General features: G+C 66.8%; 1 protein-coding gene across 5 annotated transcripts in view; it reads left to right on the forward strand.

The window, feature by feature from the left end:
• Positions 1 to 2,172: 2,172 nt before the first annotated feature.
• The window catches only part of TLN1 (talin 1), a 38,115-nt gene continuing 15,620 nt past the window's right edge, over positions 2,173 to 24,667 (forward strand). For 2 of the 5 annotated variants that reach the window (XM_044443889.1, XM_044443891.1), the window contains exons 1-35: positions 2,173 to 2,305; positions 4,666 to 4,829; positions 6,226 to 6,323; positions 6,675 to 6,804; positions 6,963 to 7,115; positions 7,215 to 7,357; positions 7,501 to 7,628; positions 7,936 to 7,996; positions 9,641 to 9,745; positions 9,904 to 10,059; positions 10,242 to 10,343; positions 10,700 to 10,776; positions 10,934 to 11,114; positions 11,369 to 11,482; positions 11,571 to 11,888; positions 12,200 to 12,298; positions 12,515 to 12,565; positions 13,464 to 13,631; positions 13,787 to 14,081; positions 14,311 to 14,477; positions 14,861 to 14,989; positions 15,113 to 15,226; positions 15,791 to 15,904; positions 16,004 to 16,138; positions 16,508 to 16,636; positions 16,954 to 17,056; positions 17,339 to 17,547; positions 17,700 to 17,819; positions 18,568 to 18,765; positions 21,757 to 21,896; positions 22,088 to 22,181; positions 22,304 to 22,393; positions 22,798 to 22,920; positions 23,103 to 23,246; positions 23,540 to 23,701. In XM_044443889.1, coding sequence (XP_044299824.1) covers positions 4,700 to 4,829; positions 6,226 to 6,323; positions 6,675 to 6,804; positions 6,963 to 7,115; positions 7,215 to 7,357; positions 7,501 to 7,628; positions 7,936 to 7,996; positions 9,641 to 9,745; positions 9,904 to 10,059; positions 10,242 to 10,343; positions 10,700 to 10,776; positions 10,934 to 11,114; positions 11,369 to 11,482; positions 11,571 to 11,888; positions 12,200 to 12,298; positions 12,515 to 12,565; positions 13,464 to 13,631; positions 13,787 to 14,081; positions 14,311 to 14,477; positions 14,861 to 14,989; positions 15,113 to 15,226; positions 15,791 to 15,904; positions 16,004 to 16,138; positions 16,508 to 16,636; positions 16,954 to 17,056; positions 17,339 to 17,547; positions 17,700 to 17,819; positions 18,568 to 18,765; positions 21,757 to 21,896; positions 22,088 to 22,181; positions 22,304 to 22,393; positions 22,798 to 22,920; positions 23,103 to 23,246; positions 23,540 to 23,701 — 4,680 coding nt within the window. In that variant the 5' untranslated portion in view covers positions 2,173 to 2,305; positions 4,666 to 4,699. The remainder of the gene's footprint in view (positions 2,306 to 4,665; positions 4,830 to 6,225; positions 6,324 to 6,674; positions 6,805 to 6,962; positions 7,116 to 7,214; positions 7,358 to 7,500; positions 7,629 to 7,935; positions 7,997 to 9,640; positions 9,746 to 9,903; positions 10,060 to 10,241; positions 10,344 to 10,699; positions 10,777 to 10,933; positions 11,115 to 11,368; positions 11,483 to 11,570; positions 11,889 to 12,199; positions 12,299 to 12,514; positions 12,566 to 13,463; positions 13,632 to 13,786; positions 14,082 to 14,310; positions 14,478 to 14,860; positions 14,990 to 15,112; positions 15,227 to 15,790; positions 15,905 to 16,003; positions 16,139 to 16,507; positions 16,637 to 16,953; positions 17,057 to 17,338; positions 17,548 to 17,699; positions 17,820 to 18,567; positions 18,766 to 21,756; positions 21,897 to 22,087; positions 22,182 to 22,303; positions 22,394 to 22,797; positions 22,921 to 23,102; positions 23,247 to 23,539; positions 23,702 to 24,667) is intronic. The other 3 variants (XM_044443890.1, XM_044443893.1, XM_044443892.1) reach the window with 3 other exon arrangements.

Genomic DNA, 24,667 nt, shown 5'->3' on the forward strand with positions numbered 1-24,667 from the left:
TCTGGGGAGCAGACAAGTGAGGCGCTGCGGGCTTCTGGTGGAGAGGAAAGTTGATCAAACCTTAGAAGGAGGCAGGAGCAGGATTTAATGCAATCTTGACAGGACAAAGACTTTTGCCAAGGCTTTCAGTGAATTTCTGCAGCAATAAAGCCGAGGTTTTAGGAGGCCTCAGGCTCAGCCACGTGACGCAGTGGCTGGAGAACCCACTGTGGTTTTGCTCTGCATTAGCAGCAATGCATTGGCCAGACGGCCAGACGGGACCGCTCTTCTCTACCCCATCTGAGGTGTTCTCGGGACTCTTTGCCTCAATTCTTGGCACCCCCTCTGCAGAGGGATCTTAAGGAATTAGAAGGAATGAGGGGCAGCCAAGAGGGTGAGAGGGGCTGGAGGCCACATTCTGTAAGAAGAGGTGGAAGGATTTGGGCATGCTTAGCTTGGAGAAAAGATGAGTAAGAGGCAACATGGTATTTTCAGGTATTTGGGGGCCTGCCACATAATTTGTTCTCTCATCATAGAATCACGGAATAGTAGAGTTGGAAGGGGCCATGAAGGCCATCAAGTCCAGCCGCCTGCTTGTGCAGGACACCTGGCGATGCCATCCCACTCGGAGGGCGGTCCAGGCTCTCAAAGCATGGGGCTCAGGTGCGAAGAAAGGGGTCTTCACTAAAGAGCATCCACAAGATTCCAGCTGCTTGGCGGTGAGGCCAGGCACCCTGCAGGCGGGGAGTCTTCTTGTTGGCAGTCTTTACGCCGTGGCCGGACAGGCACCAGTGGCGCGCTAGGCCAGGAAGCTTCCTGCATCAGTGGGCTGGCCGGCTTGTGAGAGCCCTCCCCACCTTTGGCTCTGTGGACCTGTTCATGCAGGTGGAAAGCAGCCCCATCCGACGGGGGCCAAAGGGCATCTTCCAGTGCACCGAGCCTTCTGCCAACAGCGTCTCCACCTCCTGGGGCCTGAATTTCCGCCTGGGGGCCCTGGGCCGCTTGATGCTGGGCAGATGGCATGTGATCCACTGGGAGGCAGGTTGGTAGCCTGTCCAAAACAGCAGGGCACTCCTTGCTGGGCCTGGGCGTGTGGGCAGGTGAAGGACACGGCAGCACGCCTGGCCCAGGTGCTGGTGCTGCAGAGCAGCCCTCTCGCTGGGGAGATGTTGACCCCGTGCCCTGGTGAGTTTGCGAGTGCCTCTGCAAGGCACAAGGGCGGGCAGGTCGGAGGCCCTTGGGCTTTGGGAAGTGCACGCCTCCACCTTACCTCTCTCCGTTCTGCGTCATGCCAGAGCTCCTCAGAGCCCATCTTCACAGGCTCAGACCACAGCCAAGCCCAGCAGGCAGTGCTGTTTCTCCATCTCTGCCGGGGAAGGGCTTGGAGGGGGAGGGCTGTGCCTGCCCACGGGGAGGTGGGGACCAGCGCACGGCTGCATGGCCCAGCCTCTTGGCTCCTCGGGGTCGGCCAGGCTGCTGGTCATGTGGCGGGGCCTCGCCTGGCTGGCCTTGCTGTAGCCTAGGGCCAGTGAGGGGCGAGGGGGACACCTGCCTGCGGTTGGGGCAGGGAACAAGGCGTTTATCTTTTATTGAAACTTTTGTATACTGTCCACTACAAAATAGTCTTGGGATGGTCTTACAAGAAAACAAAGTAACCGGGGTGCCACCGCAGAAAAGGCCCTTCTCCGGGAGCCATCCTCCTAGTCTCCTTCCCACAGGGCTTCCAAAGAAGGACCTCTGACCCAGATCCTTTCAGCTTGCCCCCGGTCCCACCAGAGTCGCCGCTAAAGAAAGAGCAGTCCCACAAGGCTGCTTTCTGCGGCAAGGGTTCCCTCTCTTTGGGCTCCCAGGGGCCCGTCTTGCCTCCGGGAGTGTATGGGGTGGGGGCCGCTGCCGTGCCCGAGAGCCTGGAGACGGCTGCCCCAGCCCCGCGTCGCGGCCTTCCTGTGCTCGGACAGTGTCCGCAGCTGGCTGTGCGCTCGTGAGACTCCGTCTGCATGTGCCGAAGGCGCCCCCTGCACGCAGCATCCCGGGGCTGTTGGTGGGCCCAGCGTGGGGCAGCGGTCCCGGGGACGAGGGGGAGCCGGGGAGGGGCGTGTCTTGCTTGGGGAGGAAGCCGCTGCGGCTGCTCTCGGCCAGGGAGAGGAAGCAGCGACAACAGGAAGCCCTGAGCAGCGCTGGCTGCGGCAGCAGGAGCCGTGTAGCCCCCAGCGGCGGAGCGAGTGGGGGGCTGGCCCCGGGGCCCCGGCCTGGCTGTGGGGGTGCTTTCTGGCGACTTTCTGAGTGAGCCCGTGGCCGACGGGAGCTCTGAAGTGAGTGGGGCCAGGTAGGCGGCTTGGGTGCTGAGCCCCAGGCAGGAGACAGTGGGACGGTGGTGTTTGGGGTCTGGTGCTCGGTGGCTCTCAGGAAGGGGTCGCGGCCGACCAGCGGCAAGCATGCGTGGAAGGCACGGAGAGGCCACATGGCTGCGCCTCCGACAGTCGCTGGGCTTGGGTGCGAGTCCCAGGAGAGCCACTTCTGCGTGCGTGGGGAGTTGCTCTCCCCAGAGCAGTGGATGGCCCCTCAGCGAGAATGAGGAGCAGCTGGTGGGTGCCAGCTCTGGGTGCTGTGGTGCTGACCCGAGCTGGGGCATCCCGCCAGGCGTGCTGCTGGGCCCGGGCCGGGGCCTTGGTAAACCGCAAGCCTGTTGCCCGTGTTTGGGGGGCAGAGCAGTCCCGCCCGAAAGAGCCAGCTGAGCTGCTGGTGCAGAAAGGAGGGGTGGGCACTGCGGGGCCGAGGCCTGGCCCTCAGGTCCCTGGAAGCAGCCAGGCATGGGGAGGAAGTGGTCCCCGCAGCCCCCTCGCCCTGCTGTCTCGGGCAGCAGGTCCTGCTGGCCATGAGCCCACGGAAAGGCTCCCCGGCCAGGAAGGGGGAGGAGCCTCCCCGAGGAAGCCGGAGGGGGAGCCGGCGGTGAGCAGCTCCGGGGGGCTCTGCGGCTTCTCTCTTGCGGCTTCTCTGCCGTCAGCCGCTGCCTGTCTCACTTGCGCACCCGTCCCACTGTGGCTTATCGGCCCGGCTCCCTCTGGGCAGCCTTCCTGTGGGGGATGACGGGGCCAATCTCCTCCCGCCAGCCCAAGAGGGCTTTTTCCGGCAGCCCTGGAGCTCCGGCCAGCGGGCAGCCCTCACCCTGCCAATCCTCGTAGCTGCCGTGGCGCAAGACCCGGTGTGCTCCGGAGCAGTGAGGGGGCCCTGTTGTGGTGTGTTTGCCGGTGAGGCTTGGGGAGGAGTTGCATTGTGTTGATTATGACCTACAAAGCCCTAAACGGCTTGGGTCCTGGCTACCTGAACGAGCGCTTACGTCCGTATATGCCCGACCGCCCTTTGAGATCTGCGGGAGAGTCCCTTCTCCAGGAACCCTCCATGAAAGAAATTAGGAGAGTAAGTACCCGGAGGAGGGCTTTCTCTGCGGTGGCGCCCAACCTATGGAATTCACTCCCCAAAGAGGTCCGCCTGGCACCGTCGTTACTGGTTTTTCGGCGCCAGGTAAAGACCTTTTTATTTAAACATCATTTCAATTGTTAAAACATATGATCTGGCCTGGGCAACTTCTTCTTCCTTCTCTTTCTCCTCCTATATTTTTATTTTATACTGATAATTTTAATTTTGTATTTGTAAATCAATGTATTTTTTTTGTATTTTTATATTTAATGGTAATTTATTGTGTACTATTGTATTTCAATGTATTTTATCATGTTGTAAGCCGCCCCGAGGTTTCGGCAAGGGGCGGCATAGAAATGTTATAATAATAATAATAATAATTGTGGGGTCAGGCCAAGTGGGGCTCCTGCGGGGCAGACTGGGTGGGGATTTGGCTGTGGTGGCTTCGGCCAGGCTTTAGTCTGCACGTCGTCTTTGCTGCGGAAGAACCGCCTGCAGCCTGCGCCTTCTCAGCATTCTGGAGAACTTTGCAGATTGGAAGTCAAAGAAGACAATTCCTGTTCCCCACTAGACGGAACCGTCACTTCCACTGCACCAGTTTCTTGGCCAGCTCTGTAACGCGTGTCCAGCTGCACTGCTTCTCCAGCAAAGAGCCAGAGCGACTCGCATGCTCCCCGGCCCTCTGAGGGGCTGCTTGTGCTCTCTTGCGCCTGCTGAGCGCTTTTGTCGCTCAAGCCAGCAAGGGCAGCTCCTCTGGCCGCTGTGGGAGGGGCCTTGCGCCCCTGCGCAGCCCGCCCGCCCGCCCGCTGCCCGCAGGCCCCGTGGACGGGAGCGCTCGTGGCAGATGGTGCAGCCATCGCGATGTCACATCATTCCCTGGAGAGGCCCCTGCCCTTCCCCGTTGGGAGCTTTGTTCAGCTGCCTCTGGTTCCTTTGTCGTTTGGGCCTGGGCCTGGGCCTGGGTGCTGCCCAAGAGCTGTGCCTGAGCATGAGGAGCCCGCTGCTGCGCAGAGCTGGGCTTGCGGCAAGGGCCGGTGGCAAGCCAAGGGTGGCCTGTCCCCGCTGGGCGGAAGGCATGCTGCGGCTGCTGTGGGGGCTGCCCCTCCTGAGTGGTGGTGCCGGGTGGGGACCCCTCGCAGCACGGGGTGGAGGTGTGGAGAGCGGCGCTGTGGTGTGGGCTCGCTGGCAGCTCCGGGTGGTGGGGGGCTCCCCTGGGCCTCCGTGCCCCCCACCCTGGCAGCAACCGTGTGTCTCCTTGTGCATCTGCAGGTGAGGCCAGAGGGGGGACCTCTCAGCTGCCAAGATGGTTGCGTTATCGCTCAAGATAAGCATCGGCAATGTGGTGAAGACGATGCAGTTTGAGCCCTCCACCATGGTGTACGACGCCTGCCGGATCATTCGGGAGCGGGTGCCGGAGGCGCAGATGGGCCAGCGTAAGTCCTGCGGGTGGGAAGCAGCACTTCAGGCCTTTCCCTCTGAAGTCTTGTGCCCCTTCTGTGCATTGACTGTCTCTCCCGCTCGCTCTGGAGAGAACCGGGGCCGGGGCGTCTTGCCTGCTCTTGCACTGGTCCTCCGGCCCAGTTGCCTGGCAGAGCTGCTCTGCTTTCCACGTGGCTGGGAGTTCGTCCTCACTCTGCAAAGGTGCCTCTCCGTCTCCCTGGTGTGGCGGTGCTGCTGCCGCAGACCCTCTTCCTGGGACAAGGGCAGGCTGGCCTTACAGAAGCCCCGGCGAGGCTGCTGCCACTGCCCAGTCAGCCCGGGCCCGCCTGGCTCCGTCCTGCCCGCAGCGGGCGGCAGCTGCAGCTCCGGCCGCACGTGCAGCAGGGATTCCCCGCCGAGCTGAGCGAAGCCGTTCAGGACACCTTGACAGGTGACCATCCTGGGTCAGTCGGCCTCGAACACCGGGATTGTTTGGATGACAAGCCCTTAGAAAAAGCATGGTTGCAAGGAAGGACTCCCTGTCAGCTGCAGACGCTGGAGAGGAAGCGGCAGGCCATGTGAGGGGCAGGAGGAGCCGGGCCTGCTGCCCCCGCGTGGGACGCAAATGTGTGCCGGGCCCCTGGACTGCTTTGCCGGCAGTCCATTCCCCAATCGCTCGGTGGACCCGGGTCTCAGCTGCTGACCCTGACACTAGTCAAAGCCGCCTGCACGGATGCGTAGCCCCCGGTCCCCTTTTCGGTGCCAGGGGAGGCAGGGGAGTCCGTGCTGCCCCTGCTCGGAGTGCGGTCCTGGTGGCCTCGCCATGCCCACCGGTGCCATCCCACTCCTGGCGGGCCAGGGGTCAGCGGGCTCTGCCTCTGCGGTTCACATCAGGTTTCAAAAGCCAGGGGAGAGGCTGGCCTCAGGCCCACGAGGCCACGGCACGCTGGGGCGGGGTAACCGGAAGGCTCCACCAGCCTTTCCTTGCAGGCGGGAGTGAGCGGCACGTGCGTGGCAAGGAGAGGGACTGTGCACTGGCCACCTGCCTGTCCTGCTGCTCCCGTGAGGGGGTCTCGGCAGAGTGGGCCGGCTTGCAGCCGTTCCTTGCCTTGGCCCAGAGCGTGCCCAGGCCCGTGGCCAGCGTTCCTTCGCACTGGAGAACTGAGAACCGAAAGGGGTTGTCCACTGCCCCCACCGGTCGTGGGAAAACCAGGCTCTCCACAGTTCCCCTGAGTGGGGGACGGGGCCCTTCTGAAGGCCCCATCCTGGTCCCCGTGCCCTGGCGGGGGGCAGCCCTTGAGCCGGGCCGCATGCAGCAGTGCGGTGGCCACAGGGCCAGGCTGGGCCTCTGGGTGCGGCCGCCTTCCGAAGGCCCCCGCTGAGTCCTGCCCTTTCTCTGCGGCTCTGCAGCCAGCGACTTCGGCCTCTTTCTCTCCGATGAAGACCCCAAGAAGGGCATCTGGCTGGAGGCCGGGAAGGCTCTGGACTACTACATGCTCCGCAATGGGGTACGTCCCTCCCCGCCTCGTCCCGTGGTCTTCGCGGTGCGATCCCGGCTTCCTCGGAAGGGGCCCGAGGGACCCCTGGCCCATCCTTCTGCTCTCGCAGAGGCCACCCTGATGTGCCAGGGGGGCAGCCATAAGCAGAGTCTGAGCGCAAGAGGGCATGCCCGCCTGCTCTCCGACAGCCGGTGTGGAGGTGGTGTGTGGCCCTGTGCCCACGGTCACTCCGGGCAAAGTCCCCCCTTCTGCCCCCCCCCCGGCCCGGCCCGGCCCGGCCCAGACCCATGAGGTCTCCCCGCTTGCGTTCACACTCCGCTCTGGCTCTGGCCTCCTCTGCCCCCTCCCCGGGCTGTGCAGGACACCATGGAGTACAAGAAGAAGCAGCGGCCCCTGAAGATCCGCATGCTGGACGGCACCGTCAAGACCGTCATGGTGGACGACTCCAAGACAGTCACGGACATCCTCATGACCATCTGCGCCAGAATCGGTGCGGGTGCCGGTCCCCCTCCCGGGATTGGGGGGGCTCTGCCGCAGTGGCTCCCCCCAGAGGCCGGGTGCCCTGTCCCGGCTGAGTGGGGGGCTGCACGGCCCTTCGCTTCAGCGGGGTCCCGCAGCGGCTGATGCCGCCGCCTTGGCGCCCCGCAGGCATTACCAATTACGACGAGTATTCTCTGGTGCGAGAGCTGGTGGAGGAGAAGAAGGAGGAGCAGACGGGCACGCTCCGGAAGGACAAGACACTCCTGCGCGACGAGAAGAAGATGGAGAAGCTCAAGCAGAAGCTGCACACCGACGACGAGCGTGAGTCGGGGCGGGGGGGGGGGGGGGGGGGGGGGGGGGGCCACGCGGGGCAGCTCGTCCGCCCGCCCACCCACCGCCTCCCCTCCCCTCCCCGTGCAGTGAACTGGCTGGATCACGGGCGCACGCTGCGCGAGCAGGGTGTCGATGGCAGCGAGACGCTGCTGCTCCGGCGCAAGTTCTTCTACTCGGACCAGAATGTGGATTCGCGCGACCCGGTGCAGCTCAACCTCCTCTACGTTCAGGTATCTCCTGTCTGCCCGGCACGGGCCTCACTGATCCACCGCCCCAGCCGGGGGGCCGTGCGGGTGCCCAGCGGGCCCGGCCCTGCTGGACAAGGGCTCCCCAGGGGAGACGGGCCCCCACCCACCCTGTCCCTCCCCCACAGGCCCGCGACGACATTCTGAACGGCTCCCACCCGGTGTCCTTCGACAAGGCCTGCGAGTTTGCCGGGTTCCAGTGCCAGATCCAGTTTGGCCCCCACAATGAGCAGAAGCACAAGCCGGGCTTCTTGGAGTGAGCCGGCCCATCTGCGGAATGGCCCCCGTAGCCGCGTGGCAACGATGCGCGGGGCGCACTGGGGGCAGCGGGAGGGAAGGTGGTGCCAAGTCACGGGGGGTTCCCCAGGATGCCCCAGTTCCTCGGGCCCCTCGCTGGGTCTTCCTGCACCCCCCACTCGCTAGAGGCAGCCCCTTGGGTTTGGCAGCCCTGTGCCCCACAGCGTCCCGCCTCACCTCGGGCTGCTCGGGTCGGAGGGAAGGTCCGCCTGCACTCTGCCTTGCCTGCCACGTCCCTCACTTCCCCCTGCTTTCCTTGCTCGCAGCCTGAAGGACTTTCTGCCCAAGGAGTACATCAAGCAGAAGGGCGAGCGCAAGATTTTCATGGTGAGTGAAGGCCTGGAGCCAGCGGCTGCTCCTTCTGCACGGAGGAGCGCTTGGGTGCTCGGGTCGGGCCGTGCCGCCGCTGCGAGCATCCAGGGGACACGTCATGCGCTGGGTTGTCAGCGGAGGGTGCACTCACACACCCTGACCCACTCGGGCTGCTGGCCGATTGGGCTGGTCGCTGGGTGACCGGCCCGCAGCAAGTCGTCTGCCAGGCTGTCTGTCTGTCTCCCTGTGTGCTCTTGCCCCGCCCAGTCCCCCCAGGGGCGTTCCAGGAGGCGCACGGGAGAGCCGAGCTGCGGCCACCCACTCGCCGCAGTGCCATGCGCGGTCTCCCGCTTTGATCCCAGAGGCCACGGAAGCTGCAGCCGCACAAGCCGCCTCGCTCGAGCCGTGAGCCGGTAGCTGTGGGCTGCACCTCCAAGCCCCCCAGCGGCACCAGGTTTCTCTAATAGCTGCAGTTGCAGAACTGCCTGGGCATGGAGGTTTGCGGGGCGCTCGCTGCTGAGCAGCTGCCGGGCTCCACCCCAGAGGGAGCTGCGAGCCCCCCACCCCCGGGCATGCATGGGCCCCCCTTCAGTTGCTTGTGGAAGGCGAGCAGCCAGGAGAGACCGATGGTGTGGGGTCCTTGCAGGTGAAGGGGACGTTTGGGGGTTCGCATGCCCTTCGAGTCCCTCGTTTCCCCCGCCATCTGGTGCCCGGGAAAGCACCAGTCCGCCCTTTCCCAGGGGACTCTTTAGAAGAGCGTTCTGAAAGGGAAATGGAGGTCTTGGGGTGCACAGCTGGATTTGCCAATCCAAAAATTATCTTTCTCCAGTCCCCCCACATGCTTTCTAGAGGGGCCTGATGTTTTTAGTCCTTTTTCTTAGACATTTGCAAAACACGCCCCAGAAAGGGCACTAAGAAGAGAGGGGGAAGTTGGGGATTGTAACATGAAGGGAGCGTCACTTGCAAATGTCCCCTTTACATGTCCCAGAATCCTTCGTGCCTTTGGTTACTCTGGAGAGCTTCCCTGTGACCCCCATGGGGGCCATGGGGCTGGGAGCAGAAAGGGGGCTTGGGATTGCAGCTGTGAGCGGGGCTGTCAGCACTAGCTGCCTCGGGTGCGCTTTGGGGCACCTCCACGGGTGCTCTCCGGGGATCCTGAGGCAAGATGGCAAGGGGTCTTTGCTGCTCTTGCCGTGGGGCTGCGTAGCCAACTCCCCACGTCTCCTGCGGGGTCCGAGCATGCGGCAACCTTGGTGGGGCGCGCTGCTTCCCCCAAGCAAGCCCCCCGGGGGGCTTGGCCCGGCGGCAGCCACGCTGGTGGGTTGCCTTGCGCAGGGCCGGCCATGGAGCCTCCCAGGCCGCTGGCACACCCCGTCTGCCGGGTGTGCTCACAGGGCCGGGGGCTTCGCGGCCCGGACCGCCCGGGAGACCCGGGTTCCCACGCCGTTCTGCGGGGCGACTGCTGCCCTTGGCCGGTGACTCTCCCGCTTGGCCTTCGGGGGCCAGGGTGGCACCGCGTGCAGGGTGCCTGGCTCTCCTCGCTGGGCCTTCCCCGTGCGGGTGGGTACAGGGACCTCCCAGCAGGGGAACGTGTGGCGGGGCTGGGCCGAGGGCGGCCCTGGGGGGCTCCGGGTCACGGGCCGCCCGCTTTGCACGCAGGCCCACAGGAACTGCAGCACCATGAGCGAGATCGAGGCCAAGGTGCGCTACGTCAAGCTCGCCCGCTCCCTCAAGACCTACGGGGTGTCCTTCTTCCTGGTCAAGGTGAGACCGAGCACCTGCCCGGGGGAGCGCGGCCCCCGCGGCCAGGGACTGGGCCCGGCGTGCTGCGCTGCAGAGCCCTCACCCGGGGCCTGGGGGAGGGACCGCGGAGGGGCATGGCTGGCCTGTGCCGTGACCCCCCCCGCCCCCACGGTCCGCAGGAGAAGATGAAAGGGAAGAACAAGCTGGTGCCGCGCCTCCTGGGCATCACCAAGGAGTGCGTGATGCGTGTGGACGAGAAGACCAAGGAGGTGATCCAGGAGTGGAACCTCACCAACATCAAGCGCTGGGCAGCCTCCCCCAAGAGCTTCACGCTGGTACGTCGTGCATGGGCTCCCCCCCCCCCCCCCCCCCCCCCCCCCGTGCCCCCAGGCCCGGGGCCCTGTGGGGGGGGGGGCAGGGCCGCCCGCTCCCCAGAGGGAGTGCTGGGGGGGCGGGCGGTGTAGGCGCCCTCTCTTGCCCGTCCCTCCGCCATGCTGCCCTCCTTCTGGTGCTGCAGGACTTTGGTGACTACCAGGATGGCTACTACTCGGTGCAAACCACCGAAGGCGAGCAGATTGCCCAGCTCATCGCAGGCTACATTGACATCATTCTGAAAAAGGTCAGCTCGGCCGGGGGGGCGGGGGGCGTAAACCAGGGGAGCAGAAGGCTGCCGGGACCCTCCTCCTCGGGTCCTGGAGGGAAAGGCAGATGCTGGTGAAGGAGGCCCCCTCCCCTCCCCTCCCCTCGGCCACTTGCTTCCTCGCTGGACTGTCCCTCCTTGTCCAGCGAGATGGCTCCTTTCTGGCCTGGGCCCAGCTGCCCCCTGGCCTGCCCCTGCCCGCCCCAGCCCTCCTCTGTGGCCTGGGGCCATGGGGGGCATCCCCGCCCGTGCTGGGGGCGGCTCCTCCGCGACGCTCTGCGGCATCCCCTCCCGGCCGCTCCAGCAGTGGGTAACGGCTGCCTCTCTGACCGCAGAAGAAGAGCAAGGACCACTTTGGTCTGGAGGGGGACGAGGAATCCACCATGCTGGAGGACTCCGTTTCTCCCAAAAAGTAAGCCTGGGGGAGGGCGGGGGGGCTGGCCGGCCGGCCGGCTTCGAGGGCGCAGTCCTTTGCACGCAGGGACGTGGGCCATGCAGCCGGGGTGCTGAGCGAAGGCGGCGGGAGGGCAGGGCGGCTTGTGCAGACCCCTTGCCGGCTTTTCCCACAGGTCGACCGTCATGCAGCAGCAGTTCAACCAGGTGAACAAGCTGGAGCACGGCTCGGTGGCCCTTCCGGCCATCATCCGGCCGGGCGCCGGGGGCCCTGAGAACTTCCAGGTCGGGACCATGCCCCAGGCCCAGCAGCAGGTCACCAGCGGCCAGATGCACCGCGGCCACATGCCCCCCCTGGTGAGTGGCCCCCACGCTGCAGCCACGCATCTCGCTGCCCGGCTGCCGCTCGTCCCCGCCCGTGGCGAGTGCCGGGCTTGTGCGGCGGGGGCTTGCGTTGCGCCCCTTCCCTTCGGCCTCCCGCACCCGGGCGGCTCGCGGGCCCCAGTGCGGGCTGTGCGCGCCAGCTTTGCAGCCCCGGGGCCGGGCTTTGGCCGATCTCCCCCCCCCCCCCCCCCCCGCCCCGGCCTGACCGTCTCCCCCCTATCTTGCAGACCTCCGCCCAGCAGGCCTTGACCGGCACCATCAACTCGAGCATGCGGGCCGTGCATGCGGCACAGTCCAACCTGGACGACTTTGAGACGCTGCCCCCGCTGGGGCAGGACGCAGTGAGTGTGGGGGCCCCTGGCGTGGGCCTGCCCCTCCCGCCGGGCTGCACTGACCCCCCCTCCCCCTCCCCCTCCCCCTGCCCCCCAGGCCTCCAAGGCGTGGCGCAAGAACAAGATGGACGAGTCCAAGCACGAGATCCACTCCCAAGTGGACGCCATCACGGCCGGCACGGCGTCCGTGGTGAACCTGACCGCCGGCGACCCTGCCGAGACCGACTACACGGCCGTGGGCTGCGCCGTCACCACCATCTCCTCCAACCTGACGGAGATGTCCAAGGGCGTCAAGCTGCTGGCGGCCCTCATGGAGGACGAGGGCGGCAACGGGCGGCAGCTCCTGCAGGCGGCCAAGAACCTGGCGGGAGCCGTCTCCGAGCTGCTGAAGACGGCCCAGCCCTCCAGTGCCGAGGTGAGCGGGGGGGGGGGGCACGGCAGGGGGCCTTTCTGCGGATGGGAGCCCGGCTCCGTCCCCCTAGCCGAGCGGAAAGGCTTCTGGGTGGAGGGCGGCCTCGGGGAGCAGAGGGGCTGCCCGAGGGGCTTGCCCGGCTCACCCAGCTTGGGGGCTCCGCTGGATGGCCCAGGCTGCCCTCTTGCCGGGCTCGCTTCTGGCAGGGGCCGCCCTTGCCTTTGGGGGTCGGGCTAGGCGGGCAGGGATGTGCCAGGAGCAATCGAGCCCGCCGGCCCCAGAGGCTGGCCCTGACCTCGGACCCTTCCCCACAGCCCCGGCAGAACCTCTTGCAAGCAGCAGGGGCGGTGGGGCAGACGAGCGGCGAGTTGCTGCAGCAGATCGGGGAGAGCGACACGGACCCCCACTTCCAGGTGAGTTGGGTGCAGCCGGCCGCAGCCTCTGCCGGGGCCGGGCCAGCAGGGAACCTCGGGGCTGGGCTGGGGAGGACTCTGGTGCAGCAGGTCCGTCCGTCCGTCTGACTGTCTGTTTGTCCAGGAGAGTGGGGCTGGCGAGCGGGGAGGGGAGGGGAGGGGAGGGGGTGGCCTTTCGGCCCAGTAACCAGCCTTGTGTTGTGAATTCATGCACAGATCATGGAAAGCCGGTGCCCCCGGACCCTGTCCTCTTCCGACCCCAAAATGGTAACGGAGCCTGCCTGTTGGGCTGTGGTGCCCGGGCAGAGCCCGCTCCTGGTGTGGCCGCGGCCAATCGGGCTCCTTGCTGGCCAGGGGCTTGCGGCAGAGCTTCCTCCCAGAGTCGGTCCGTGGTGCTTGCTTGCTGCTGCAGGGCAACTCACTGCTGGCCGCTCCAGGGCCCCCTCCCCCGATAGCCGGGGCACTGCCCGGGCCCGGCGAGAAGTCCTCTGCCACAGGCCACAGGCTTCGGCGAGGCAGAGGTGCTGTCCGGGCAGGGCTCTGCCGCCTTTGGCCAGCCGGTGCACCGGGCGGCCAGGTAGTCCTCATGGCACAGGCAGCCCCGGGGGCCACTCCCGGGGCTGCTCCACCCCCTCGCCTACACTTCCCTGGCTGGAAAGGGCCGTGGCCGCGGGCCCTGCTCGACCCGCACAAGCTCCAGGGAGACCTTGGGATTGAGACAGAAACCGAGTGAGTCTGAAGGGGCTGCCCGGCTGCAGCCGGCTCCGCTCACGACACGCATTTCCCGCACCTGCGCCAGGGTCAGCGGGAGGGCAGGGGAGCCCCTCTCGCTGGGGAGGGGGTCTGTGGAGCGCGAGAGGCGGGAACTGAGCCCCTCTCTCATCCTCGCCTTGCCAGCTGCTGCGGTGCTTGGCCTTGGTGGCGGGCTTGGCGTGGCTTCCTGCGTGGGCCCGTGATTGAGGCCGGAGTGGTGGTGGCTTGGCGGGGGTGCTTCTCTGGACGATGGACGCGCAGGTGGGCCCGTGGGCCGCCTGGAGCGTGGGGGCTGGGGCAAGGGGGGCACCAGGCTCACCCCGGGGCAGGGAGGCCTGGGGCCGCAGGGCATCGCTTGCCCCATGTTTCCTGGGGGAGTGCGCGCACCCACGGCCTCATGCCCCCCCCACAGGACATGCTGATGCAGCTGGCCAAAGCGGTGGCCAGTGCTGCGGCCGCCTTGGTCCTGAAGGCCAAGAACGTGGCCCAGAAGACGGAGGACTCCGTGCTGCAGACGCAGGTGATCGCCGCGGCCACGCAGTGCGCGCTCTCCACCTCTCAGCTGGTGGCCTGCACCAAGGTGAGTGCCGAAGCTTCCCGGCCCGGGGCGCTCTGCCTCTGCCTCTGCCTCTGCCTCTGCCTCTGCCTCTGCCCCGGCCGGGCGCAGCCTTCAGCCGTCGGGGGCTTGCTGCCTCCGGCACTGACCCCGCCTCCCCCGCTGTGCTTCCCGGGCAGGTGGTGGCTCCCACCATCAGCTCGCCCGTGTGCCAGGAGCAGCTCGTCGAGGCGGGCAAGCTCGTGGCCAAGTCCGTGGAGAGCTGCGTGGACGCCTCCCAGGCCGCCACCGCCGACGCGCAGCTGCTGAAGCAGGTGGGCGTGGCGGCCACGGCCGTGACGCAGGCGCTCAACGACCTGCTGGAGCACATCAAGCAGCACGCGGCGGGGGGGCAGCCCACCGGGCGCTACGACCAGGCCACCGACACCATCCTCAACGTCACGGAGAACATCTTCAGTTCCATGGGGGATGCTGGTAAGGCGCGGTGGGGCCGCCGGGCGGGTGGCCGGGCTGTGGGGGCTGCCCAGCGTGGGAGGCGGGGAGGTCCGGTGGTTCCGGAGACCTCGGAGCACGGCTGGCGGCCTTCGGGGCCCGGAGGCCGAGGAGTGGGAAGGCACCTCCCCGAACGGCCGCCTTGGAGCCGCTCGGCGGGGCTGCAGCTCAACCGCGTGGCGCTCATGGGCGGCCCTGTTGTCCTCGCTAGGGGAAATGGTGCGGCAGGCCCGGATCCTGGCCCAAGCGACCTCTGACCTGGTAAATGCCATCAAGGCCGATGCGGAAGGGGAGACGGATCTGGAAAACTCGCGCAAGCTGCTGAGCGCCGCCAAGATCCTGGCTGACGCCACGGCCAAGATGGTGGAGGCCGCGAAGGTTGGACGCTGAAGCGAGCAGGGTGCTGAGGGCGGGCCACCGTGCCCCACTGCGGTACCCTTGCGCCCCACACGGGCCAGAAGCTGGCCTCCGTGTGCTTGGCTAGTGGTGGTCAGCAGGACCCGAGTCCTCCCCCACCCTCCGCCCCGGTCGGCCGAGGTGTGTCCCTCCTTCTGTGGGGATTGGAAAGGCCCGTGCAGCGGTTGCCCCATGATCCCCGGCCTGAGTCGACCCACAGGCCGTGGGCCTGGGCCCACACAAGCCCCCGTGCATTCCGCCTGGGCTGGGCCCCTGCTCGGGGGCCACTGTGCCTGTGGGGCCCTGTGGCCCAGCAGGGGCAAGGGGAGGGCCTGGCCTGACAGGCTCCGCTCCGTCCCTGCCAGGGGGCCGCGGCGCACCCCGACAGCGAGGAGCAGCAGCAGCGCCTGCGGGAGGCGGCCGAGGGACTCCGCATGGCCACCAACGCCGCCGCCCAGAACGCCATCAAGAAGAAGCTCGTCCACCGGCTGGAGGTCGGTATCCGTGGGGGGCAGCGTGGCTGCTGCTGGCCTCCCCTGCCGCCTCGCGGGGGCGGGTGGGGTGTGGGGCTGGCCCCACAGACTGGGCAGGGCACCTGACCGCTCTTCTCCCCCCAGCACGCTGCCAAGCAGGCGGCAGCGGCGGCCACCCAGACCATCGCGGCGGCGCAGCACGCGGCCAGCGCCAGCCGGAACCCCTCGGCCCAGCAGCAGCTGGCCCAGAGTTGCAAGGTGAGCGGAGGAGGCGTGTGCGCGCGGCCGGGGTGCGGGTGGTTCTCCTCCACCCACCGTCGGCCGGCCAGCCAACAGGGAGCCCGTGCCTCCTCCCGAGGGCCTCCCCAGGCACCTAGGCGGTGAGGCCGTCCAGAGCAGAGGAGCCGCCCCCCGGCCCGGGCAGCCCACAGGTGCCCCACCGAACGGGCAGAAGCGGCTCCCTGCGCATTGGGCGGCCTCCCTGCAGAGGCCCAGGCTGGGCCTGCGCCGTCTGCGTGCAGAGCAGCTGCCATGCCTCGCGGCGTCTCCCGCTGGCGCCTCGGCCTCTGGAGGCACCCCACCTGGCCAGGGCGACCTCTTGGCGCAGCCCTCCGGGGCGCAGAGGGCCAGGGCAGTCTGTCGGGGGAGACTGAGAGGCCCTCATGCTTCAGCTTCCTGAGGGCAAGGGGGGTGTCTATGGCAGCCCCCTGCCGCATTCCTCCAGTTCAGGGGGGGGGGGCTGAGTGCCTGGGGGCCGGGCCGCGGCTGCAGCATTCTCAGCTGGCCTCCTCCTCCTCCTCCTCCTCCTCCTCCTCCCTGCAGGTGGTGGCGGACCAGATCCCGATGCTGGTGCAGGGAGTCCGTGGGAGCCACTCGCAGCCGGACAGCCCCAGCGCCCAGCTGGCTCTCATCGCCGCCAGCCAGAACTTCCTGCAGGTGAGCGGCTGCTGGCTCGGAGCGCCTGGCCAGGCGTCCCAGGAGGCGGGGGGGGGCGCCCTCCTCGCTGTGCCTCACCTCTTCCCCCTTCTCCTGTAGCCCGGCGGGAGGATGGCAGCGGCTGCCAAGGCTGCGGTGCCCACCATCTCCGACCAGGCCTCTGCCATGCAGCTTGGCCAGTGCGCCAAGAACCTGGCCTCGGCCCTGGCCGATCTCCGCACGGCTGCCCAGAAGGTAAGGCGGGAGGCAGGCCGGTGCTGGAGAGGGACTCTGGTGCTGCTTGCCTTTGTCGCTGTGAGTAGCCAGATGCCCGCGAGCCAGCCAGCCCCCCCACCCGCACTGGTGCTCCCAGGTGGACTGCTGCTGATGAAGGAGGTTTCAGGCAGCCAGCGTGCCCCTTTGCACTTGCTGCTCCACACCCCCTCCATCACGATCTCCCAAAGGAGTCCGAGCTGGCGGCTCTCCTCTCCGTTGGCGGCAGATGCCCAGTCCATGCCACGAACGGATTGCGAAGGGTGTCCCTTCTTTGGCTGCCTGGGTCGGTGGTGGGAGGGAGCGGACTGGCCCAGGAGGAAGTGCTCATTCCGTCCCCTGTCTTGGCAGGCGCAAGAGGCCTGTGGGCCGCTAGAGATCGACTCGGCCCTCAGCCTGGTGCAGGGCCTGGAAAGAGACCTGCAGGAAGCCAAGGCAGCTGCGCGGGAGGGCAAGCTGAAGCCCCTTCCGGGGGAGTCGGTGAGCGGCGAGGGCGGGGGCTGCCGGGGGCGCCTGTGGGGGCTGCGCTGTGAGGGCGGGGCCTGGCCCCGAGGGATCGCCGTGCGTGGCCTCGGGGCTCCGGGTGCTGCACCAGTGGGGATGGGCGCACTGGGCGCAGGCGTCCCGGGGGCTCCCGTCGTGGTCTTGATGCTTCGGCAGGCAGCCTGTCAAGGATTTAAGGAAATGGGAATCGGGAGGTTTGCAAAATGGGTGGCCAAGATGGCGCTGCCTGAGGGGGCCCACGGAGTGCTTCAGCGCTGAGACCCCCCTCGACCGTCCGTCCGTCTGTCCTGCAGATCGAGAAGTGCGCCCAGGACCTGGGTAACAGCACCAAGGCCGTCAGCTCTGCCATTGCCCAGTTGCTGGGGGAGGTGGCCCAGGGCAACGAGAACTACACAGGTACGGGCTCCCTCGGAGCTGCCCGGCCCCCTCACCCCAGGGCTGCCCTCCGTGGGCCGCCCTGACTTCTGCCCAGGCACATGATTCTGGCCGGCGGTCCCACCTGCCCCTCCACGCCTGGCGGGGGCCCATCTCCTTCACCCAGAGACGGCCGCCGCTCGCTCCCCTGCGGCCTCCCAGCCGAGCATGTGGTCCTCCCACCCCCGCTCGTTCGCTCACCCACCTCCAGGCCAGGCTCGGGGGGGAACTGCCTGGTCCCACTGCCCCTTGGCTCCCCCGCAGGAATGGCAGCCCGGGACGTGGCCCACGCATTGCGCTCCCTCAGCCAGGCGGCACGCGGGGTGGCGGCCAGCACGGCCGAGCCTCAGGTGCAGGCGGTCTTGCTGGAGTGCGCCGGGGACGTCATGGACAAGGCCGGAAACCTCATCGAAGAGGCTCGCAAGGCGGTGGCCAAGCCCGGGGACCCCGAGAGCCAGCAGCGGCTGGCCCAGGTGAGTGCCCGGGCCTTCGGGCTTGCGCCGCTCTCTCGGCCGAGGGCCCGGGGCTGGCCAGCGCCGTCTTCTGCAGGGGCCCAGCTGTGGGCTGAGGGGCCGGGCCTTCCGAGGGCCCGGCAGGCTGAGCCCGGCACCGTCTCTCCCGCCAGGTGGCCAAGGCGGTCTCGCAGGCTCTCAGCCGCTGTGTGAACTGCCTGCCCGGGCAGCGGGACGTGGACGCTGCCATCCGCACCGTGGGCGAGGCCAGCAAGAGGCTGCTGGCCGACTCGGTGAGTGTCTTTCCTGAGGGGTGGGCAGCACAGGGCAGGAGGCAGAGGCGGAAAGGTGGGCGGGCACCTGGCAGAGGCTATGGGGGGCTGTGCTATAAGCCCGATGGAAGCTGAGCCAGGGGAAAGGTGGTGGGGCCCCCGAGGGCATCCTTCTGCCAGGGGCCCCTTTGGCCCCAGCTCTCAGAACGGCTGCCCAGGCCTCCCCCGAGTGCTCTTCGGGGCTCCCCGCGCGTGTGCCCCGCGGCTGCTTGCAAGGGCTCTCGGTCGGCCACGGCCCGGCTGCCCTGCACTGCGGAGCTGCTGCAGGACTGAGCCGCTGTCTCCGGGTCTCGGCCCGTGCTGGGGAGCATCGGGACCATGCGCATCTGCAGCATTCGTGCCGCCATGGGGGCCGCTCCTCTGCTGGGCCGGAGCTGCGGCCGGAGGACAGAGGGCCAGGGGGCCCCCAGTGCAGGGCGCAGGTGGCGCGTGGTGCCTGCCCCCCCCCCCACCGCCCGGCGTTCGGCTGCCCCGCAAATCAGAACCCCCGTGGCTTTCCTCCCTGCCTCGAGTAGAGGGCTGCAGACCTGGGCAGGAAGCAAGACGGGTGCGCCGGGGCCGCCGCCTGCGGGTTTTCTAGCACATGGGGTCTTCCTGGCAGATCTCGCACAGCTCCTGCCCGGTGCGGCCGGGGTGGCGGGACGCGGAGCGCGGTCAGGACTGGTGCCTCGGTGGCTTGCTGAAGCCGGCTCTCCTTTCCCGCCCCCAGTTCCCTCCCAGCACCAAGAACTTCCAGGAGGCCCAGAGTCACCTGAACCAGGCAGCTGCTGGCCTCAACCAGTCCGCCAACGAGCTGGTGCAGGCCTCCCGGGGTACCCCGCAAGACCTGGCCCGGGCATCCGGCAAGTTTGGCCATGACTTCAACGAGTTCCTTCAGGCCGGTGTGGAGATGGCTGGCCAGTCCCCGGTAAGAGCCTTGTGGGGCAGGGGGTGGAGGTCCTGCTTGCAGGCAGAGCAGGTGGGGCCTTTGTGCCGGGGAGTTCAGGGGAGAGGTGGGCTGCAGCTGAGCTGGACTGAGCCTGGCCAAGGGGCTTCTCAGAGAGCGAGGCGAGGCGAGGCGAGGATTGCTCCGGCATTCTGGCAGGGCAGCAAAGCCGCTGGCCCCTGGGAAGGGAGCGTGCGAGGGACCGGCGCTTGCAGAGGTCGGGCAGCGAGAGGCCCTCTGGGCTGTGTTGCCAAAGCTGGGCTGGCTTGCGAGGAAGCAGGGTGCGGCTCCTGCAGGCAGGGAGCGCTTTCCGCGGGGCTGTCCAGACCCCGCTGTCTGCCGCAGCTGTGCCTGGTGAGCTGCTCTTCGGCCTGTGGCGTGCTCGGCCCCACCTGAGAAGGCTCGGGCAGAGCGGCAGCTGGCGGCGGTGGTCGCGGGGCTTCCCGCAGCGAGGGCCTGCCGGCCGCCTCTCAAGCGGGGCCACTTGCCCCCGGGGTGCACTTTCTGGTGTCATGGAGAGGCCCAGCGAGGCACAGTGCCGCAGCGATGGGTGCCAGGCCAAGGCCAGCCGGCCAAGGAGCCCGGGCAGAGCCGGCTAAGCTTCTTGGTGAGGAGCGGCATTGCTGCCGGCAGGTGAGGCAACCTGCCTGCAGTTCGGAGCGGGCTGGGGGCTTGGCTGCAGCGGGCTGGGGTCTCCCGGTGAGGCAGAGGCTTGTTGCAAGCTGGAGCCAGGCAAGGGTCGGCTTGAGGCGCGCCAAGTGCAGCAGCGAAGGGCCTGTCTCCGTGCAGAGGCGAGCCTTCTCTGTTTTCGGCTGCCAGGAACTGGCAGGAAGGATTTACAGGTGCTCCTTTCTGGCCAGGCCATCCTATTTATTTATTATGCGTCCGTCGTACCCGCATAGCATATGTAATTCTCCTCCTCTTGATGTTATCCCGAAAACATTGAGAATCTGTTACTGGCCAAAAGTCTCCTGGTGAGGGGCTGGGCTGGGCTGTGGAGCTGGAATCCAGATCTCCTGAGTCCCGATCCCATCCTGTTAACCACAGCACCCCACTGGCAATTTTGGGGGTTTCTGGCACCACGATTGTTCGAGGAGTTCCTTTCTGCACCTCCTCCAGGGGTGCAGCATTGTTCCGGAGGTGCCGTATCCAGACGGGTACGCGGGGTTCCAAGGGTGGTTGTGCTGTGGGTTTGTGTGCAGGCATTGTCATAAAACTGGTAGTAGCACCCTGCTCTTGTAGAAGTCCTGGGCATGACCGAGGCGGTTCTGTGCAGTGCGAGTGGCCACACCTTAAAAAGCAGGATCTTGTCAAGCTGTAAGAACTGCAGAGAAGAGCATCGCAAATGGTCATGAGGTCAGAGCGATTCCCCGCTGAGGAAAGGCGGCCTCATCTGACAGCATAGCAAGAAGTGAGCGAGGGGAGGCAAGGCAGGCGCACAGAGTTGCGCATCATCTCTTCTCTCATTGCACAGCGACCGGCAAGAAGCAGCCCATGAAGGAGATTGAACGATCGCCTCAGGCTGATCGAAACAGGAGAGCTGAAGGGAGCTGGGAGCCAGGGGGCATCAGGCCCACCCCTGCTCGGTGCAGGGTGCCCAGATTAGCCGTCCCTCTCAGACGGCTGCCCACGTGCCTCATGAACGCCTCCAGTGTGCGAGAGCCCGTGACCTCCTTAGCTCACAGGACCAGGATAGTGGAGTTGGAAGCGGCCGAGAAGGCCGTGGGTCCAGCCCCCTGCTGCTTCAGGACGCCAGTCTGCACCATCCCACTCAAACAACTGTCTCCGGGGTGGGAGAGCCCACCCGCCCCCTCCCCAGGCAGCTGGTCCCACGGTCGCATTGCTCTGGCCGTGATTGGGGAAGCTTTTCCTGATGCCCAGCCTGAACCGGACTGGTCACAGCTTCCACTGATTATTCTGTGTCCTATGCTCGAGAATCAGTGGGAAGAGATCTTGACCTTCCTCTTTCTGACACCCTTTGAGGGACTTAGCGGTGATCTTATTCCCCCTCGGATCTTCATTCTGCCTTCCAGGGTGTGTGCCGTTCCACCCAGTTTTGTATCTGTAACGATGAGCCACCCACGAGTCCCCATCTCCCCGCGACTTTCTGCACTCGCCTTCTCACCCTGCTTCCCAGAATCCCCAAAACCCAGATGGGCAGTTGGACACTGGACTCAGCACACAACACCACAAGCTAGAGAAAAAGAGAGTTATTAAAAAGACGTTAGACAATATAGGGGTTGTGCTTGGAGAATCTTCTTTTTCAAGATTTCCCTCCTCTCTTGGACTACTTTTTCCATGGCACCGTTGTTCTGAATTCATTAAAGTCGGCCTTCCTGAAGTCCAGGGTGCACGCTTGGCTGCAGCTCGCCTTCGCTTCCTTGATAACTGGGAATTCAAGTATCTCAGGGTCGCGTTCCCCCAGGGTTCCCACGGCTGCTGTTTTGTGTAGTAGGTCACCCCTGTTCGTTACTGTTAAATCGAGGGTCGCTCTTCTTCTCGACCAGTGTGGGGACAGAATGCTCGCCTTGGGTCTGATCCGTTGCGACTCGTGGGCGTGCATGAGGGGCCACGTGGAGGCAGAGGGCTGCACCCGTGAGGCCCATTTTCAGCCTCGCGCTTTGCACTGACCGGGGTTGGCGAGGAGGGTTAGGCAGAGGAGGGGGAATTGCGAGGCAAAGAAGGGCCGAGCACCAGCTCCTTCCAAGCAGGAGTTGGGCTTGAAAGCTGAGGTGTTTCTTCCACTTTTAGTAAGCTAAGCAGAGAGAGCCCTGGTCCATGGCCAGAAAAATCGTCCTTCCTGCGAAGGTCATTCCCGACCCGGCTGGGCATTCGGGGGAGCAGCCTGACGGGGTCGGCTTGGCTGGGACTGGCTCCGGGCAGGGGGCTGAAGTCGGCTGCTGGGGAGGGGGAGACCAGCCGGGCTGCCAGGTCAGGGCGGTGGGTGAGTGACCTCTCCTGCCACTCCTCTAGTCCAAGGAAGCCCAGGCCCAGGTGGTCTCCAACCTGAAGAGCATCTCCATGTCCTCCAGCAAGCTGCTGCTGGCAGCCAAGGCGCTCTCCGCCGACCCGGCGGCTCCCAACCTCAAGAACCAGCTGGCGGCCGCCGCCCGGTATGGCTCCTTCTGGGGTGGGTGGGTGGCTTGGAGGGCTGGCAGGCCGCTCCGGGGAGCCCCGTGGGGGACGGGGCAGCGTCCCCTCCGGCCCTTCCGGCCAGGGACTCCACGATCGCGGCTTCCCGGTGCCTGCCGGGCAAGGGCCTCTGCGGGGACCGGGGCCTAATGCGCCCACTTTGCCGTGGCAGGGCCGTGACCGACAGCATCAACCAGCTCATCACGATGTGCACCCAGCAGGCGCCGGGCCAGAAGGAGTGCGACAACGCCCTGCGTGAGCTGGAGGTGAGCCGCCGTGGGCTGGGGCAGCCGGGCGGGCGGCCATGCAGGCCGGCCATTTTCCGGGGTGGGCGGAAGGGAGGCGTGCGAGCGTGGGGTCTGTGACACGGAGCGCCCCTTCCCCACAGACCGTGCGAGAGCTCCTGGAGAACCCCACCCAGGCGGTCAACGACATGTCCTACTTCAGCTGCCTGGACAGCGTCATGGAGAACTCCAAGGTGAGCGCGTGGGCCGACGGGGGAAGCGGGGCTCGCTGCCGCTGGAGGCAGTGCTGGGCCCCAGTGCGGGCCTCTTGGAAGCGGATCCGCCAGCCTGGCAGAAGGCACTGCTCCCGTCGGGGGCCGGCTGCAGCAGCTGCCTGCGGGGCTCGTCGTGGCATGCCTCGCGGGACCCTTTGCCGGGGATCCTGAGCAGGGCGGTGCCACGGGGCGCCCGTCTTGGCTCGTGGGCTTCCCGGGGGCGCCCACTCGGCCCCTGCAAGAGCAGAGAGCTGGGCCACTGCAGGCCCCTTGCAGCTCTCCTTGGAAGCTTTGATGTCCCGTGCCCAGCTTGGAAGGCCTGTGCCCGTCCTCGGACTCCGGAGCTGCTGCTCCCCGCTAGCGGCTGTGTCTGTCTCCTGCAGATCCTGGGCGAGGCCATGGCCGGGATATCTCAGAACGCGAAGAACAGCAAGCTGCCGGAGTTCGGCGAGTCCATCAGCACCGCCTCCAAGGCCCTCTGTGGCTTTACTGAAGCTGCTGCCCAGGTAAGCGGTGGTGGGAGGGGCAGGCGGTGGCCCTTCCGCCCTGGGGACAGAGCTCCTCAGTCCGGCAGGAGGTCGCGGGCGTCGCTGCCCCGGCGTCCCTGGCCTGGCCTGGCCTGGCCGTGTGCCAGCCGCCCCCTGCTTCGCAGCGTGCTCATCTCGTCTTGTCTCTGCGTTGCTCACAGGCAGCCTACCTGGTTGGGGTCTCAGATCCCAACAGCCAGGCCGGGCAGCAAGGCCTGGTGGACCCCACGCAGTTCGCGCGAGCCAACCAGGCCATCCAGATGGCCTGTCAGAACCTGATCGACCCGGCATGCACTCAAGCCCAGGTAGTGGCAGCCCCGGGCCGTGAGCGGGCAGGGTGGCGCTGCTCCCGCCGGCTGCCCCGAGGCCGATGGGCCTGGGGGCCGGGGGAGGCGGTCCTGAGGGGGCCCTCCAGCCCGGGCGGGCCGGCTCGCCCGGCTGCCCCGAGCGGCAGCCGTGGCCCCAGGAACGGGCCGGTGCACTGAGCCTGGCTCGGGCGGCCCACACGGCGGGAAGAAGGTGCCCGGTGCGGGGGAGGCAGAGGCTGGCGCCTGCCTCCGGCAGCCCCGCGAGTGCCGGCATGCCGCGCCCTCCGCAGGTCCTGTCCGCCGCCACCATCGTGGCCAAGCACACCTCGGCCCTCTGCAACACGTGCCGCGTGGCCTCGTCCCGCACCTCCAACCCGGTCGCCAAGCGCCAGTTCGTCCAGTCCGCCAAGGAGGTGGCCAACAGCACCGCCAACCTCGTCAAGACCATCAAGGTACCCGAGGCGGGCCTGCGAGCCGTGGGTCGGGATGGGACGCGAGGCCCCAGGCTGGTTTGCAGGCCCCTCAGTGGGCCTTGTGTTCCTCCGGAGTGGCCGACGGAGGACCTTCCACGCCTGTTCCATAGGCCCTCGGCTTTTTGGGAAGCAGGCAGGCGCAGCCCAAGGGCCCGTGAGGGCAGCCTCTGAAGTGCATCCTCTGGTCACACGGCCAGCCAGTGGCCCCCGCGGGCACCGGCGTGGAGCCCGTGAGCGTGAGTCGGTGCCAGCACTGCCCAGGCCCTGCTTCAGGTCTCGCCTGCTGGAAGCCACGCAGCTGGCCTCCCGCTCGTGCAAGGAACGAGGTGCAGGACTTGCACAAGTCCTTCCGTGTCTCACGATTCTGCAGACACAGTTGCACAGAAGTAGCTAGTTAAAAGCCTGTGGTTATTTGATTAACTACAAATATTGTGTAAATAGGGTCAGGGACTTCTTGGGGGCTACCTCCAGTCCAGGGAAGGCCAGGCTGGAGAAGCCTCCCGGAGAGGGTGCTGGAAGGCCAGGGAGTCCAGGAGCAGGTATGGCTCCGAGAAGGGGGGTCTTGGGGGCGCAAGCCTTGGCGATGCGGCTGATCCGCGAGCGGGGAGGCCTTGGAGGGCCACTGGATGTGCAGAGTGGTGGTGGGAGGGATCGGGAGGAAGGGGGACCCTCACGGGAAATGGCCCTGGGGCAAGTGGACCAGGGGGCCCACCGGGGAGGGGCAGGGGGCTTCTCCGCAAGGCTGAGGCTGCGTATGAGCTCAGACTAGTGGAAAATGTCAAAAGGGAGAAAAAGCGCATCTGCCTTCATTTCCAGTGCAGCTGCTTAAGAGAGGGAGGGGATCCAGGCACTGACGGGAGGGAACAGGCCCAGATGCTAAATGAACATTTGCTTCTGCGTTCTCCCCAAAGCAGGTTGGGGGGGGGCAGATGAGGCTGGGGTTCT

Source organism: Varanus komodoensis, unplaced genomic scaffold (assembly GCF_004798865.1).
Source record: "Varanus komodoensis strain SLA01 unplaced genomic scaffold, ASM479886v1 scaffold43, whole genome shotgun sequence".
NCBI lineage: Eukaryota > Metazoa > Chordata > Lepidosauria > Squamata > Varanidae > Varanus > Varanus komodoensis.